The sequence below is a fragment of the Pelophylax lessonae genome (assembly GCF_965119305.1).
Source record: "Pelophylax lessonae genome assembly, chromosome: 4".
NCBI lineage: Eukaryota > Metazoa > Chordata > Amphibia > Anura > Ranidae > Pelophylax > Pelophylax lessonae.
The window spans coordinates 602,135,143-602,153,965 of record NC_138771.1 but is presented as its reverse complement, the minus strand read 5'-3'; the positions used below and the strand labels follow the sequence as shown (position 1 = coordinate 602,153,965).

The following is an 18,823-nucleotide window of genomic DNA, read 5'->3' as shown; positions in this document are numbered from 1 at the left end:
TGGATACTCACATTTTCGGCCGAAATTATCGGTGGCCGAAATTTCGGTGCACCTCTAGTCACTGTACTTTTCACATCATAATAACAGTGCCACTTAACAAACCTGTGGGTGCCATTTCCTACAGATTTACATGTTTCACACCTTTCAGTATTGAGTGGACGATATTGTTGTTTTAAATACGTTTCTCCAATATCCAAAAAAATGTATATAATACAAAGAGAATACAGAAGACATTAAATACTCACTTCTCCCTCTCTGTGCTGCTGTGAACAGAAACCACTGACTGAAGAATCTACAGAATCCGGCACTTCCTGGAGTGTCAGATTCCCTGTCCTCCACTGTGTCCTGTAGAGAGTAGCAGAGGACCTAGAAATTGACACTCCAGGAAGTGTCAAATTCTGCAGTTTTTTTTTTTTTTTCACTATTACAAAGTCTAGCAGAATGAGCAGCACAAGCATCGAGCATTCAGTGTCTTCTTCATTGGGAACAATTTTAATAAATAAATACACATTTATTTTAGTGACGGAGTTGCTTTAGCTTTGTTATATAATACTGTTGCATTTTATACGTTTTAAAGTAAAGTTAATATGTGTTTTATTTTCTTGTACATGTGTTTTCTTCTTCCATTGGCCATATGTTTTTTCACTACACCCACATGCTATGTGTACACTAAAGCCCCGTACATACGCGTCCATAATTGGCCGTGACTTTTCGGCCAACGTCCGATCGGCCGATTTTCGGCTTGTTAGTATGATGCTTCCGACAACCGACTCCGACTTTTCGGCCGAAAAAAATCTGGTGTGCAGGCTATAAAATTTTTGTTGGCCGTCAACACAACGGCCGATTTTCCGTCAGTCAGTACAGATTTCGGCAGACAAAAATCTGATGAGCAAGACTGGGCATGCTCAGAGAAGAAAAAACACACGGAAAGTAAACCAGCACATGACATCACTTCTGAAGTAGATTTTTGTTGGCCGAGAAAATTTGTGTGCAGTCTAGGCACATTCCAACCAACAAAACACCACTCTGGACAAAAGTCGGACGATCGGTCGGCCGATAATTGTTGCGTGTGTACGAGGCATAGGACTGCATTCACTTACTATTCCTAGTATGGCCCGTGGAGATAAGGAGAGTCACAAAGGAAGTTCTGCTGTTCACCTGACCAACAAAGAAGAGGCTGACGCACGGGTAAATAGGGAATCTTGCACCTCTATGGTGACCGCTACTAAAGAGGCAACTGCAGAGAGAGAGGGCAACATGGAGAGAATGACCAGGGTCTCTCGAAAAGAAAGCAGTAAAAGCCCCGCTTCAAAAAGTAGAATTCCCACCAAACCAGCTTCTGAGTGTGGAGAGAACCTGAAAACTGATATGTGTACAGCTTCATCTACAGATGGCACCTGCATGGAAGAAGCCAGTGAAGATAAAAGGGGTGAAAAGAATACTGGGGGAGCTGCTGCTGCTCACAGTACATCTAGAACTCAAAGGAAGACCCTTTCTGTAGAACAGACACTTAATGTAGATGAGAACTATAGTTCACTAATCGTTCCAGATCCTAGAACCAGCACGCCAGCTCCTGGGAACCCTAATACTGTAAAGGACTTAGAGACTGATACAACAGATGACAGTGGCTTCATGAAAGATGGAGAATCTCATCTTGGGACACAGTTTAGGATACCGAAAAGGAAAGTAGCAAGCATAACTAGGTTTGGAGATGGAGAAAACCAGCATAGTCCAAACATGAAACAAAGGAGAGCTGAGAAGACAAACGTGCAAGAAAAGCCCAGGAATGAGACACAGATGTCTGTTGAGGAGAAGTACTGTGGTCAGGTAGAAGAGAGTCATGGTGCTAAATCCCCAGCTGAGCAGATGGAACATCCTGAGGCAGAGACTGGTTCCCAAAAGAAGTACACTGCCAAGGAACTGGATGTACAAAATTTTGAGAGTCAACAGGTTCAGGCAGTAATTCCACTACAGGATCATAAGGCAGCCACTACCCTGCAACAAGGGAGAATGGCCTTCACCAAAGAGGAAGACTTGGCCATCTTGGTCTATATTCGAGATCATGCTTCCTCCAGCTGTACAGTAACTGGCAATGTACTGTGGAAGGATATGGAGAAGAAAAAGGTGCTTAGGAGGACCTGGCAGGCCATGAAAGCACGCTATGTTAAGTACCTTGTTAATCACAAGTATAAGTACAAGTTGCCTCCCAAAGGTTCTACTTTCCCAAGCAAGAATTCTAGTTCAAACAGCACACACAGATCTGATAAAACTAACGTTTCATTGCTTACCAGTGCTTTGACTTCCACTATAACTCCTCAGAATTGTGATGCCATCCAACCTATTGCCCCTGCTGATATCCCTCAGAATTGTGATGCCACACAACCCAGTGCCTCCACTGATATCCCTCAGAATTGTGATACTACCCAACCTAGTGCCTCAGCTGATATCCCTCAGAATCGCTATTAAAGCTGGCCATACATTATATAGTTTTCTTGTACAATTTTTCTTTAGATTTACTAAAACCAAAAAATATGAGGTCAAATCTTAACACTTTAATTTTGTGTGTAATCAGGCAGGCCCATTCTCTACATAGTTGAAGGTAACTCAAGAAAATTGTATAATGTATGGCCAGCTTAACAGTCCAAGCCAGGCCCTAGTACCATTATGCTCCATCCCTGCATATATACGTTTATAACTGAGGGTCTTGGTGCTTGATTGTTGAGAACTTTGGCAAGGTTTTGGAGCATTTTTAATTGCTTTAGGGTCCCTCAATGCCCCTAATTAAAATAACTTTAGCACGGTTTCTAAAGATCTGGCTGCCTGTTGGCTCTTTGGACAGGCATCAGAAGAGTCTATGTTAAGGTGCCCACTGATGTAAAATTGTGAACCAATTTTGGTCAGATCTTGTGAGGAGTTTTAAAGCTACGACTGTATAGATTGGCTGTTTATTCTGCAAGCTTGTTCCACTCTGCTGAATTCAGCTGTTATCTACACATGAGCAACCATTTGGGCCAATGGTTTCCAACCTCAGTCCTCAAGTACCCCCCCAATAGGCATTGTTTTGGGAATTGTTCTTAGATAAAATAGCTCTCATAAATGAGGTTTGGAAATCACTGATTTGGGCAATGGACAAGGTGACAGAAATAGCTCCCGAAATACCTCTAAAAAGAGATAGTGACTGGACAAGGTTTTCCAAGCTGTGCACTGCATTAGGTCATCTAGTCCCACCATTGTGGACATTCATCTATCTCTAGGCATTCCCAGCTACCAGATTTTGGGGATAAAAAAGTTTAGGGAGATAGAAAACCTTTTCTGCTCACCTCCTAAGATGAGATGTGACTAGGACTGTCCATATTTGCTCTTTGTCTTTGTAGTGCCTAGGCTCAGACAGAAACACTTTGGCAGACAGAACACTCTTTGTTGCAAAGCTGGGTCAAAAGGTAACTTCAGATGGTAGAATGGTGTCCTGGTTTCTGCTGGTCCTCAGATTTCTATGGCCAGTTTTAGACTAAGTATACATTTTGCGTAGAAAAACCTGAGCTCAATTTTTTCTTCTTCTCTCTATGCCTGGCAGGTAATAAAATGTTGCCTTCCCCTCATTCCCCCAAGACTGTTCGACCAGATAGGAAAGACTCCAGTGATTCCGAAGATCTGCATATATTTGAGGCAGCAAACCTGGAATTTGAGGTATGCTTTGCGACCTTGATCTGAATTTGTCAACACCACTGGGGAGTGTGTAGTTCTTGTCAATGAAGCTGCCAAACTCAGCTTTATTATTAGGTTTAAGGAAAGAGTTGCACAAGGAAGGTCCTTGTGTCAGGAGGATGGCAAAAGCCATAGTGTAAAAAAGCGTAAATAAATAAAAAAAGTTTTGAGAACTTCAGGCAGAAATAAAAGACACGGATTAGGGCAGCTCTGTACTCAAAACATCCCTAAATGAATTTGAATTCAGGACTATGAAGACATAAAAAGGTGTGAGAATTCAGTTGGGTTTTAAAACAAAGGCGGTGGTAGGAAAACATTATAACACTGATTGTGACTTTGTATTGGAGGTACCGCCAGGAGTTTATACTACATATCTAACCCCCCTGTATAGCGCCACAGGAGACGTAGGCCTCTTTCAAACAACTGTTCTGATCAAGCCCGCCTGTCAGTTTTTCAGGTGGACTTGAACAGACTGTCCATTCATCTTTATAGACCGTCAGGTGTAAACAGACACAATTCTCCAATCCGGTCCACTAAAAACAAACGGAAGGGGATCCGTTCTCCTCCGTGTAGGCAGATCAGATTGGAGGGCCGGCGTGTGTCCCTGCGACAGCGCAATTCGTTAACTCCCGGCTGCCCATAGAGCAGAGCAGGCTCTATCACGTCCGCTCTTTGTAAACTGAACGGACACTAACCTGTCATTCGCCTGCTCTGATCAGCAGGGGATCTCAGAGCAGATCTTCTACTGATCAGAACAGAGTCTGCCCCGTGTAAAAGGGGCCTTAAATGCTAGGGTGCTCTGATTTACAGAACATGACTATCTCCTGTGGTCTCTCACTCAGCCTTTATCCTCTTCTGCACTGTAATTTTGATTAGTGAGGCCTTATCACATGTGATGGGTGGGTACTAAGGGGTGGAAGGGATTAGTCCAGAACCAGCAACCCCGGTATTAAGGATTCTCTACAGAGGATTGGAAGTCACATGCTGGCACCTGGAGATGGCACTTACAGTGCCTTGCGAAAGTATTCGGCCCCCTTGAACTTTGCAACCTTTTGCCACATTTCAGGCTTCAAACATAAAGATATAAAACTGTATTTTTTTGTGAAGAATCAACAACAAGTGGGACCCAATCATGAAGTGGAACAAAATGTATTGGATATTTCAAACTTTTTTAACAAATAAAAAACAAAAAAAATGGCCGTGCAAAATTATTCAGCCCCCTTAAGTTAATACTTTGTAGCGCCACCTTTTGCTGCGATTACAGCTGTAAGTCGCTTGGGGTATGTTTCTATCAGTTTTGAACATGGAGAGACTGAAGTTTTTGCCCATTCCTCCTTGCAAAACAGCTCGAGCTCAGTGAGGTTGGATGGAGAGCGTTTGTGAACAGCAGTTTTCAGTTCTTTCCACAGATTTTCGATTAGATTCAGGTCTGGACTTTGACTTGGCCATTCTAACACCTGGATATGTTTATTTGTGAACCATTCCATTGTAGATTGTGCTTTATGTTTTGGATCATTGTCTTGTTGGAAGACAAATCTCTGTCCCAGTCTCAGGTCTTTTGCAGACTCCATCAGGTTTTTTTCCAGAATGGTCCTGTATTTGGCTCCATCCATCTTCCAATCAATTTTATTGATTTATCAATTTTCATCTTCCCTGTCCCTGCTGAAGAAAAGTAGGCCCAAACCATGATGCTGCCACCACCATGTTTGACAGTAGGGATGGTGTGTTCAGGGTGATGAGCTGTGTTGCTTTTACGCCAAACATAACGTTTTACATTGTTGCCAAAAAGTTTGATTTTGGTTTCATCTGACCAGAGCACCTTCTTCCACATGTTTGGTGTGTCTCCCAGGTGGCTTGTGGCAAACTTTAAACGACACTTTTTTATGGATATCTTTAAGAAATGGCTTTCTTCTTGCCACTCTTCCATAAAGGCCAGATTTGTGCAGTATACGACTGATTGTTGTCCTATGGACAGAGTCTCCCACCTCAGCTGTAGATCTCTGCAGTTCATCCAGAGTGATCATGGACCTCTTGGCTGCATCTCTGATCAGTCTTCTCCTTGTATGAGCTGAAAGTTTAGAGGGACGGCCAGGTCTTCGTAGATTTGCAGTGGTCTGATACTCCTTCCATTTCAATATTATCGCTTGCACAGTGCTCCTTAGGATGTTTAAAGCTTGGGAAATCTTTTTGTATCCAAATCCGGCATTAAACTTCTCCACAACAGTATCTCGGACCTGCCTGGTGTGTTCCTTGTTCTTCATGATGCTCTCTGCGCTTTAAACGGACCTCTGAGACTATCACAGTGCAGGTGCATTTATACGGAGACTTGATTACACACAGGTGGATTCTATTTATCATCATTAGTCATTTAGGTTAACATAGAGATCCTCACTGAACTTCTGGAGAGAGTTTGCTGCACTGAAAGTAAAGGGGCTAAATAATTTTGCACGCCCAATTTTTCAGTTTTTTATTTGTTAAAAAAGTTTAAAATATCCAATAAATTTCGTTCCACTTCATGATTGTGTCCCACTTGTTGTTGATTCTTCACAAAAAATTTCAGTTTTATAGCTTTATGTTTGAAGCCTGAAATGTGGCAAAAGGTCGCAAAGTTCAAGGGGGCCGAATACTTTCGCAAGGCACTGTAAGTATCTGGTTAATTGCCAGTTAAAGTGTTACTAAACCTAGAAGCCTGCATTCACTATATGTGGTCTACCACAGTACACAGAACATGGAAATGCAATTATTTTAGTAAATATAAACTGCTAAAATATTTTCTCATCAGCATATATAAGTCTTATGACTTTTACCAGTGTTCAGCTGAGTACTGGTTAAAGCTTGTAGGAGGAGTTTTCATTCTCTTATGTCCTATGAGGCTGCAGGACTCCTGACCCTCTGTCTGGACAGTGCTGATTGGCCTTGTGCTGATCACATGCACCCACCCAAAAAAAAAAATTTCTCTAGCAATACACACCAAACTGATCATGTGCAGAGTGCCTCCTAGGCTCTGTTCTATCAGCAGATGGAATGGGGACAGTGAAAGAAGGGGAGGATAAGAGAACACAGGATCAAACAGCCTTTTTACACAATGCAGAGGATTAACCCCTTAGATTCCACAGTGAGTATAACAAGCATTCTTTACTGCATATACAGACTGATTTTACTGCTGCGGGTTTGGTAACACTTTCATTTTTATTTCCATTTTCTACCTATTGATTTGTTTAAAAGTAAATGTACTATTTGCATCTTTGAAGGTTGACTTTCTGAAGTACCCCCTTGTAATGCAGACATCTACTGGAGAAGGGCTTTCAGCCTCTGTCAGGATTTACATTCATTTTCAGCGTCAGCAACTGGTGTCACCGGGATCTGTTTGATTTTTAATATTTTCTTCAGGGTGAGCCAGGTGCCCCATTATCCTGGGCTATGCAAGTTTCTACTATACAAAAAGCTCCCTACTGAGGAAGGCCCTCCACCGCATTCCCATAGAGCAAAGCAGGGCCTCAATGCCCTTATAAAAGGTGCTCAACATTGCTTGTGGGATGCGCTCGGGGGGAATATGTGCAGTTCTGACAATGCTGAAATGCAATCTTTCAGGAACTGCCAATAGCTCAGGTCCAGTTTAATCACTAGATGAAAGTTTTTTATTTCTGGGTAAAAAAAACATATTCAGAACATTTTTAAATGCAAATACAGTTGCTGTTGCAGGTGTAGTGATATAACTGTAGATCTGCTCTTAACTTCCTGCAAGGAGCGGTCAACTCTGCACCCAACTCACAAGTAGTGTTGTCAGCCTTGCCTGAGTACTCCTCTGCTGGACTACAGAACCTTCCCATATGTTATAGAGATGAGTAAAGGGGGTTACGGCAACACCACCATGCAGGTGATCCAAGGTTATCCAAGGCACAGAGTCTAAGCACCAGCTGGTCTTCACCAGAGCTTCTGATGGCAGAGATGGGCCAGGAGTCTTAGTGGCCCCTGGTATTAGGTTATGCCCCTCAGGATTGCCCCACCAAGGGGAGAGTGAGGACAGAGAGGCTATAGTGTGGAGACTGTACACAGAAACGTTAGGCAAAGGCAAGCTGGGTGTAGAGACAATAGACAAGCTAGGTCAATCCGAGTCAACAACAAAACAGGTAAGCAGTAGTGTAATTGGCTCTTTTGGACAAAGCAGGGTATCTGGTAGCAAGAAAACACAGCACCAGCCTCTTCAAGGGATGGAGCTTAAATATCCTTTTTTTTTAATACTTTATTGAACAAAATACAGCCTTCCAGAGCTTCTTGATCATGGATACAGAATCCACTGCATGAAATATACAATTGTCTTTAACATATAGAAATCAAAAAAGCCCATGCAAAATTACAATTGAATCCTCCACCATCCCACGTTTTTACTAGGTAGCAGAACATTGCAATAGCCTCATCTGTAGGAGCTCCAGTGGACTAAGACCAGGTGTATCAAGCCAGGGCGCCCACAATTTCTCAGATTTACTCAGGCAATGCTGGTAAATAAATGTGAAAGAAAATAAGGTGCGCTAACCCTACAATTATGCGGCAGCACTGAAATGGGGAAAATAAATGTGAAAAAGTCCTCCAATTGATCCAGATAATCTCAAATAGCCAAAGATCAAGCTTCCATCAATAGTGGATCTTCAATCCTGCTAATCTTAGACCGATATGTGAGGGTGAAATAAAAAAATAGCCTCTTACCAGATAACACTAAACAGTGAGTCTTATTGGTGAATAGACACTTTCCACATGTGAACAAATGAAATCAAGTGAGGAGACACCTCGGTGGTAGTGTAAACTTCTTACCCGAAGTATGTAGAGGGTAGGCATAAACCACTGTTTTTTTTACAGATGCACCAGATAGAAGGTATCCAATGGTGGCTTCAATGCTTGGGCTGAATGTTTCTCCACTCCACCATATCCAACTCAACGATGTGGCTGGCGATACTGTACTCTAATGTAGCTCCCCCATAAAAGATATAAAGTGCCAATAGTGCATTATCCTTTTAAAAAAACTTTATTAAAAAAGAAACACACTTACATGGCAAATGGAAGGAACTGGGCATAAACAATGGTTCCAAGTGTACCGAACGTGACCGCCTGCAGTGCGGAACACGAGGTGTGGCGTGACGGCGTGGCTACTTCCCCCGACGCGTTTCTCCTTATCAGGCTTCAGCTGGGACCGGAGCCCAGTTTAAAAATTTTTTAAAAGGATAATGCACTATTGGCACTTTATATCTTTGGTTTCTCAGTGGTTTATGCCTACCCTCTACATACTTCGGGTAAGAAGTTTGCACTACCACCGAGGTCTCACCTCACTTAATTTCATTTGTTCACATGTGGAAAGTGCCTATTCACCAATAAGGCCCACTGTTTAGTGTTATCTGGTAAGAGGCTATTTTTTCTATTTCACCCTCACATATCGGTCTAAGATTAGCAAGATTGAAGATCCACTATTGATGGAAGCTTGAACTTTGGCTATTTGAGATTATCTGGATCAATTGGAGGACTTTACATATACATATATATATATATATATATATATATATATATGTTTTCACGATTGTTATAAATTACATGTTTTTGCATAAAGAATTTTCACATATGGTTTTTCACACTGTATGAAGATCACCATAATATTTGGGTCATCCCAGATGTCTTATGCTTAATATTTATGATTGTGTTGAGCGCACTGTACCTTTTTTCACAATGCTGGTAAATATATTGTTCATAGTGGAGGGTATTACCAACGTTATTAATCCACTCTTTTTGAGAGGGTGGATCAGCAGATTTCCAATAACTCCCCCCATTTGCGGCCTGGAAGAGAACCCTGAATATTGCATCCCAAATATTAAAGTGTTACTAAACCCAGGAGCCTGCATTCACTATATCTGGTCTCTCACATGACACAGAACATGGAAATGCAATTATTTTACTAAATATAAACTGCTAAATACCTTTTCTCATCAGCAGTTTATAGCAATCTTGTGACTTCTATCTGTGTCTGGCTGAGCACTGTTTAAAGCTTGTAAGAGGAGTTTTCATTCTCCTCTGACTGTCCTATGAGGCAGCATGACCCCTGACCCTCTGTGTGGACAGTGCGTTTTTGGCCCTGTGCCGATCACATGCACCCCCCCCCTTCCCCCCCAAAAGAAGGAAAACCCTCTAGCAACACTGATCAAGTGCTCATCAAACTGAATATGTGCAGAGTGCCTCCAAGGCTCTGTACTATCAGGAGATGGATTGGGGACTGTTGAAGAAAGGGAACATCAGAGAAAATTGGATCAAACAGCCTTTTTACAAAACAAGCATGCTTTACTGCATATACAGACTGATTTTACTGCTGTGGGTTTAGTAACACTTTAAATACCCTTTCTATGTACTTGCCCCTGGACAGATTTTGCCCATGTGATGTGGTCATGCCCAGTTATAGCAAGGTTCTGGCAGTGAGTGATTGCAGTGTTATCAACAGTCTTATTTGTGCCAGTTCCATGTACTCTGCTAGTCTGTTTACTGGGAGTGCTTGATGAGGATCAATGGCCACGACACTCTAGAACATTGCTTAGAGAAACTTTATTTCTAGCATGTAAGGCAGTGACACTTAAGTGGATCCAACCAAGCCCTCCCTCTACACACATGTGGTTGCAAATGGTGAACCAAATTTTGCCTTATGAGAAGCTTATCTATGAGCATAGGGGGTGTCCCCATAAATACAATAAAATCTGGGATGCATGGCCTTCCTCACCTCTCACTGTTTCGAATACATAAGATGCCACTGAATGTTTTAGATGTTTTTTTGTAAGTCCATTTGCTCCCCATTCAACTTTGGGTCTAATGGTTCTGCTACTTAGCAGACCTCTGGATGCTGGTTCCATCTAATAGCTTGTATGTACATCAATACTGTGACAATGTGGAATGCTATATATTTGACACTGTGACTTAAAGCGGAGCTCCAGCCTAACCGCCTACTCACCTGTCCCACGGTCCAGCGATGCGCCGTCTTCTCCCTCTCTGCTCTGCGGCGCCGGCATCACTGATGTGAGCACCCGGCTGTGACAGTTTGCGGCTTCACAGCCGGGTACGCACTGCGCATGCGCGAGTTGCGTTATGCGTCGTGATTGGCCGGCAATCTTCTGGGACCTCTGACATGTCCCAGAAGATTGCAGGGAGGGAGGGAGAGAGGAGAACTTCCGCTCAGGGCGCCGCGGCGCTCCGAGCAGAAGTGGGAACGGGTATGTCAAAACTAGGTACCCGCTCCCCCCCCTCAAAAAATTACATGCCAAATGTGGCATGTCAGGGAGTTAGGACTATTTAAAGCGGAAGTTCCACTTTTGGGTGGAACTCCGCTTTAACAGTCCTTTTTTTTGTACTGTATTGTACCTTACTGTTAATGCGCTCACGTTGAGCCTCTTCTTTACTGTAACCATGATTACTTCTTCTTTAATAAAAAGAGTTTAAAAAAATACCCTTTCTATTATCGGATATGCTCAGTGTTGTTTTAGGGAACTCTAGAGATAAAGGTGATTGGATTCCGTTAAGTGCCACGTCCCTAAATATTAGACACACAAAAAATGGGGGTTCCCCTATTTGTGGGACTTTTAAGGCACTGATTTAGTAATAGTAAATTATAAAATTGTAAAAAAATTATATAAAAACATAGATTTTAACATTACATCACTAGATAAAAGAAACATAGACAACATGGTATGAACAGCCTTTTGGATACAGCAACTGTGAGAGTGATATTGATGTAGTATAGCTTCCTCTACCTGACGCGTTTCAGAGATAGAATATCTACTTCATCAGGGATGCGAGAGGTATAATTCATATCCAATCAAATTGTACTATAGAGAAACATTCTATGTTTCAATAAAAAAAAAAAGTCTTACAGTTCTGCTGGTCCGCTCAACCATAAAGGTAATATGCGTAAATGAAAGGCCAGTAGTGACACAAGAGGGCGCCAGAAAGCGCTATACCCAAAAGAGGGAAATAGGAAGCACTGAGGCCTGAACAGCTCGATCCTGCACCTCAAGAGTGATAGTGAGTATGACAGTACTCCCCGTCACTGGTAGTGAAAGACAGATACTTAATGGTTTGAATTGCTTCAACTGGGACAGTAATATTTGTCAGTTGTTTGATTCTGAATGTCACGCCGAGCGCTCCGGGTCCTGCGGCTTCCCCGGAGCACTCGTGGTGTTCTGCGGGCAGCGACGCTCCGGTCATCATCCCCGACCGTGAGCGCCGTCCCCCCGCATGTGGCAGGGATGCGGTCCGCGCGGCAGGACGTTCCCGTCCGCGGACTCAACTCACTAACTTGCCGGGTCCCGTCCTGTCTTCCTCCCGGCACGTGGCCCCGCTCCCTAGAGCGCGCGCCGCTGCACTAAAATTTAAAGGGCCAGTGCACCACTAATTGGTGCCTGGTCCAATCAATACAAAACATATAAAAAACCACTTCCCCTTCCTGTCCTTGCCGGATCTTGTTGCCTTAGTGCCCTGAGAAAGCATTTTGTGTATTTCCCTGCCTGTGTATCTGACCTTCTGCCGTTGCCCCTGACTTCGAACCTTTGCCGCCTGCCCTGACCTTCTGCTACGTCTGACCTTGCCTTTGCCTTGTCCTACTGTACCACGCCTGTATCAGCTGTCCGTGAGGTTGAACCGCTACCGGAGGACACGACCTGGTTGCTACCGCCGCAGCAAGTCCATCCCGCCTTGTGGCGGGCTCTGGTGAAAACCAGTAGCAACTTAGATCCGGTCCCCGGGTACGGTCCACGCCATTCCCTCACTGACACAGAGGATCCACCCCTAGTGTCTTCATCTGCCGCCAGTCCGGACCCTGACAGTAGATCCGGCCATGGATCCCACTGATGTGCCGCTGTTGTCAGACCAGTTTCCCACAGAACGGTCTAAGGTGGCCTTCGTGGTCAGTTTGCTATCTGGGAAGACCTTGGCCTGGGCCACGCCGCTCTGGGACCGCAACGATCCTGCCACTGCCTCCGTCCAGTCCTTCATTTCTGAAGTCCGCAGTGTCTTCGAGGAACCTGCCCGTGCCTCGTCCGCGGAAACAGCCTTGCTAAATCTCGTCCAAGGAGACTCTACAGTAGGCGAATATGCTATACAGTTTCGCACTCTGGCCTCCGAATTGACCTGGAACAACGAGGCCCTCTGCGCGACCTTTAAAAAAGGTTTATCCAGCCATATCAAGGATTGTCTGGCCGCACGAGAGATACCTGCCTCCCTGACTGAACTCATCCAGTTGGCTACTCGCATTGATATGCGCTACATTGAAAGACGTCAGGAACTCCGCCAGGAGAAAGATCTTGTTCGTATCAGGCGATACCCACGCCTGGCTCCTCTCTTCCAGCATCCTTTGCAGCCTGTTACTGTGCCTTTCCGCCGAGGAGGCCATGCAAGTGGATCGGTCTCGCCTGACCCAGCAAGAGAGGTCTCGCCGGAGGAACGAGAACTTATGCTTATACTGTGCGAGCTCTGAACACTTCTTAAAGGACTGTCCTCTTCGTCCTCAGCGTCAGGGAAACGCTCGCACCTAGTGAACATGGGAGAGGCGTCACTGGGCGTAAATTCTTCCTCTCCACGCCTGATTGTTCCAGTACGGATTTCTCCAGCCGCTAAAGTCTCCTTCCCTGCGGAGGCCTTCTTGGACTCTGGTTCTGCAGGAAACTTCATTAAAGCCTCCTTCATCAACCGGTTTAGTATCCCTGTTATCCGTCTCGTCAAGCCCTTCTTTATGTCTACAGTTAACGGAGAAAATCTGAATTGCACCGTGCGTTATCGCACAGAACCCGTGCTCATGACCATAGGGGTTCTTCACCAAGAGACGATTGAATTTTTTGTTCTGCCTAACTGCACTTCTGACGTCCTTCTTGGCTTGCTCTGGCTCCAGCGCCACTCTCCTACCCTCGCCTGGGGACATTAAATCATGGGGCCCTACCTGCCACACTCGTTGCCTCAAGTCGGTACCTACTAGACAAGTCTCCATCCCCTCTCCATTGCTCGGCCTTCCTAAGGCCTATCAAAACTTTACTGACGTCTTTTGCAAAAAACAGGCAGAGGTCTTACCACCACATAGACCCTACGACTGCCCCATTGACTTGCTTCCTGGTACCACACCACCCCGTGGCAGGATTTACCCGCTCTCCGCTCCTGAAACCAAGGCCATGTCGGAGTGCGTTCAGGAGAATCTCAAGAAACGATTCATCAGGAAGTCTTCTTCTCCTGCCGGAGCAGGATTCTTCTTTGTTGCCAAGAAGGATGGGTCACTACGTCCTTGTATTGATTACCGCGGTCTTAACAAAATCACGGTAAAGAATCGCTACCCTCTGCCCCTCATCTCGGAGCTCTTTGACCGTCTGCGCGGAACAAAGGTCTTCACTAAGCTTGACCTCAGGGGCGCTTATAACCTCATCAGAATCCGTGAAGGAGATGAGTGGAAAACCGCTTTCAACACCAGAGATGGCCACTTCGAATATCTTGTCATGCCTTTTGGTCTTTGCAATGCCCCGGCAGTCTTTCAAGACTTTGTCAATGAGATCTTCCGGGACTTGTTGTATACCTGCGTAGTGGTCTACCTTGACGACATACTAATCTTCTCCTCCACTCTGGAGGAACACCGTCTCCATGTTTGTCAAGTGCTCCAGCCTTCTCCGTGTTAACCATCTTTACGCCAAGATTGAAAAGTGTCTCTTTGAACGTAGCTGTCTTCCGTTTCTGGGATACCTAGTTTCTGGACAAGGTCTTCAAATGGACCCCGACAAGCTCTCCGCAGTCTTGGATTGGCCACGCCCCTCGGGACTTCGCTCTATCCAGCGCTTCCTTGGATTCGCCAATTACTACCGCCAGTTCATCCCCCACTTCTCCACTATCGTGGCGCCTATTGTGGCACTAACCAAGAAAGAAGCGAATACGAGATTCTGGCCTCCCCAAGCTGAAGAAGCCTTTACTCGCCTTAAGACCGCCTTCGCCTCCGCTCCAGTCTTGACTAGGCCCGATCCTCTGAAACCGTTCTTCCTGGAGGTAGATGCCTCCTCTGTTGGAGCCGGAGCGGTCCTTCTTCAAAAGTCCGCTAAAGGAAAAAACGTCACCTGCGGCTTCTTCTCTAAAACTTTTTCTCCTCCAGAAAGGAACTATGCTATTGGAGACCGTGAACTACTAGCCATTAAGTTGGCACTAGAGGAATGGAGACATCTCCTGGAAGGATCCCTTCATCCTATCACCATCTACACTGACCACAAAAATCTGTCATACCTTCAGTCTGCCCAGCGCCTTAATCCTCGCCAGGCCAGCTGGTCATTGTTCTTTGCCCGATTTAATTTCCAGATCCATTTTCGTCCTGCTGACAAGAACATTAAGGCGGATGCCCTATCACGCTCCACTGATGCCTCCGAAGCTGAAACCGTTCCTCAACACATCATACCTCCTGAGTGTCTGATTTCAGCTGCCCCTGCTTCACTGGTACCAGTTGCTCCAGGAAGAACGTATGTTCCTCCACGTCTTCGCCTTCGGACTCTCAAATGGGGCCACTCCTCCCACCTGGCGGGTCACGCTGGAATTAAAAAGACTATTAAGTTAATTGCCAGACACTATTGGTGGCCTTCCTTTGAGGAAGATGCGACTGAGTTCGTTCGGGCTTGTACTGTCTGCGCACGTGACAAAACTCCTCGCCAGAGGCCAGCAGGTCTTCTCCTCCCTCTGCCAGTGCCCGAACAGCCTTGGTCCCACATAGCGATGGACTTCATCACTGACCTTCCCGTATCCCATGGCAACACAGTCATATGGGTGGTCGTTGACAGATTTTCCAAGATGGCACATTTTGTCCCGCTTCCTGGTCTTCCCTCTGCGCCACAGTTGGCTAAGCAATTCTTTTTGCACATATTCCGTCTCCATGGTCTTCCAACACATATCGTCTCTGATAGAGGCGTTCAGTTCATCTCAAAATTTTGGAGAGCACTCTGCACCCAATTAAAGATCAAATTGAACTTTTCTTCCACCTACCACCCTCAGTCCAATGGACAAGTGGAGAGGGTTAACCAGATCCTTGGTGATTATCTGCGACACTTCGTCTCCTCCCGTCAGGACGATTGGGTCGACCTGCTGCCCTGGGCCGAATTCTCATACAACTTCAGAGACTCTGAGTCATCCACCAAATCTCCATTTTTTGTGGTGTACGGCCGTCACCCGCTGCCCCCCCTCCCCATTCCCACTTCTTCTGGACTTCCTGACGTTGATAAGTTGACCCTGGACTTCTCCTCCATCTGGAAAGAAACTCAAAAGTCGCTCATCCTGGCCTCTTCTCGCATGAAGAGACATGCAGATAAAAAAAGAAGAACTCCTCCTGTCTTTGCCCCTGGTGACAGAGTGTGGCTCTCTGCCAAATACATCCGGTTTCGGGTCCCTAGCTACAAGCTGGGCCCGCGTTACCTCTGGCCTTTTAGAATCAAAAGCCAAATTAACGCTGTTTCTTACAAACTCCATCTTCCTCCCTCTCTCCGTATTCCTAACTCCTTTCATGTATCCCTTTTCAAACCCCTCATTCTTAACCGATTCTCCTCCAAGGTCATCGTTCCTGCTTCTGTCTCTGGGTCCTCTGACGTCTTCTCGGTGAAAGACATCCTCGCCTCCAAGGTCGTCAGAGGTAAAAAAAAATTTCTTGTTGACTGGGAAAATTGTGGTCCCGAAGAGAGGTCATGGGAGCCCGAGTCCAATATCCTCGACAAGGAGCTCATCCACAGGTTCCTGGGCTCCAAAAAGAGGGGGAGACCAAAGGGGGGGTACTGTCACGCCGAGCGCTCCGGGTCCTACGGCTTCCCCGGAGCACTCGTGGCGTTCTGCGGGCAGCGGCGCTCCGGTCATCATCCCCGCTCCCGGAGGACACGACCTGGTTGCTACCGCCGCAGCAAGTCCATCCCGCCTTGCGGCGAGCTCTGGTGAAAACCAGTAGCAACTTAGAACCGGTCCCCTGGTACGGCCCACGCCATTCCCTCACTGACACAGAGGATCCACCCCTAGTGTCTTCATCTGCCGCCAGTCCGGACCCTGACACTGAACATGTTCATTGAAAGAGTTAATCACACTGGCTTCTGTTCCATGTACTTCAATGTAGGAGACAGGCTTTCCCTATTGTTTGTGTATTGAGATAATGTGTATTCCATGTATTTCAATGTACGAAACGTTCAGACTGTCATTGGCAGACTTGTCCTATTGTCTGTTTTGAGGTGGGATGTGTATTGTGTTAAGTCTGCCTGTTCCATTGTTAAATGTTAATGACATCACATTGTTCTGTCCATATGTCCAGATAATTAGTTCAGGTTAATTCTGTTTCTGTATACAATTTCATCTGCATAGGATAATGTGTGTAGTAATTTGATCAGGAGGGGGATGTGCTCATGTGTGTATAAATTGAGTGTGAAACTGTTCAATAATGGAGAAGGTTCCAAAACTTGTACGAGCTAAGTTGTTGGCTAGCTTTGTATCAGGGCGGCTGAGAAAATCTGGGATATATGTTCATGACTGCAAGGAAGCCGAGTACTGACGGAAGACCATAAGTACAGTGTGGGTCGGAGGTTCTGTATCAGTGAGTATGGATGTCACAGTGTTAAGGTAATGAAGCTGACTTAAAAAGAGATGAAAAAAAAAGATGTTGTAGCCCTTATGGACACAGCAGACAGGGAACTCTGGAAGCCCCAACAAAGCACTATTAGAAGTTCTGGCAGGAATACAGCGAGCACCATTGGTAGTACTGGCAGAAGATCCTGTTGGGGCTGGGGGTTCAGGAATCCTGGAAATGCAGATGGGAGGTGTAGGAGCTTGTCCAGGGAATGTAGGGATGGGAGGTGTAGGAGTTTGTCCAGGAAATGCAGAGATGGGCAGCGTGAGAGACGCCTAACAGAGGGGAAGCATTCTGTATCTTTGCAGGTAGGAGTGTCAATACTGTTTGTAATTTTAGTGCGGCGGGTGCACTGTCAGCCAACAACGGGAACTTTAGAGCTCACCGGATTTCTGGCAGATCAGCAGGTGTTTTTCTGTACATGTAGCATATTTTAAAGAATAAAGCATAGGAATTGTACATAGATTCTAGAGTTGTACTGAATTTCTTACAATATTTATCTGTTTCAAGGAGACTGATGACAACACAAGTCCTGAACAGCCGTCTCCAGTGATCAGCAAGACTGAGAACAACAACAGTGCATCGCATGTGGATGAAACACCCTCCACTTCACAAGCATCCGAGAGCGAAGGTCTTCAGAAAGCTGTGATTGATATGATGAGAGAGTTTAAGCTCGATGTCTCCCATGTAACACAAGCCCTCTTTTTTAACAGTGGAGAGCTGGGCAGTACCAGACATTTCCTGCGTACAGGCTCCCGCCCTGATGGCTATCCTATTTGGGAGCCAAAGGATGACTTGGACTTAAAGAAGAACAACCCAAAGATGCAATCACACCTGATTAATAAATACGGTGCAGATAATGTTGCTAGAAGAGTGGCTTTCCTTGCAAGTTAGCATCATTTACAGTCATACTCTTTGAGTAGAATGATGTGTAAAGTGCAGTAACCCATAGCAAACACTCAGATTACTGTGAATAATTCTGATTGGTTGCTATGAGTCACTGTACTTTTCACATCATAATAACAGTGCCAGTTATCAAACCTGTGGGTGCCATTTCCTACAGATTTACATGTTTCACACCTTTCAGTATTGAGTGGACGATATTGTTGTTTTAAATACGTTTCTCCAATATCCAGAAAAATGTATATAATACAAAGAGAATATTGTTCCCTGCAAAGAAGACATTAAATACTCACTTCTCCCTCTCTGTGCTGCTGTGAACAGAAACCACTGACTGAAGAATCTACAGAATCCAGCACTTCCTGGAGTGTCGGATTCCCTGTCCTCCACTGTGTCCTGTAGAGAGTAGCAGAGGACCTAGAAATTGACATTCCAGGAAGTGTCAAATTCTGCAGTTTTTTCAGTCGTTTTTTTTTTTTTTTTCACTATAGCAAAGTCTGGCAGAATGAGCAGCACAATTCGAGCATTCAGTGTCTTCTTCATTGGGAACAGTTTTAATAAATAAATACACATTTCTTTTAGTGACGGAGTTGC

The 18,823-nt window shown here is 45.1% G+C and overlaps 1 protein-coding gene across 1 annotated transcript; it reads left to right on the top strand.

The window, feature by feature from the left end:
- Positions 1 to 1,110: 1,110 nt before the first annotated feature.
- On the top strand, positions 1,111 to 18,494 carry LOC309552815 (uncharacterized protein; the record flags this gene model as incomplete). Its single annotated transcript, XM_082253727.1, has 4 exons — positions 1,111 to 2,458; positions 3,375 to 3,440; positions 3,530 to 3,687; positions 17,840 to 18,494. The coding sequence occupies 4 exons, from the start codon at positions 1,111 to 1,113 to the stop codon at positions 18,221 to 18,223; spliced, it is 1,956 nt and encodes a 651-aa protein (XP_082109853.1). The 3' UTR covers positions 18,224 to 18,494.
- Positions 18,495 to 18,823: the final 329 nt, after the last annotated feature.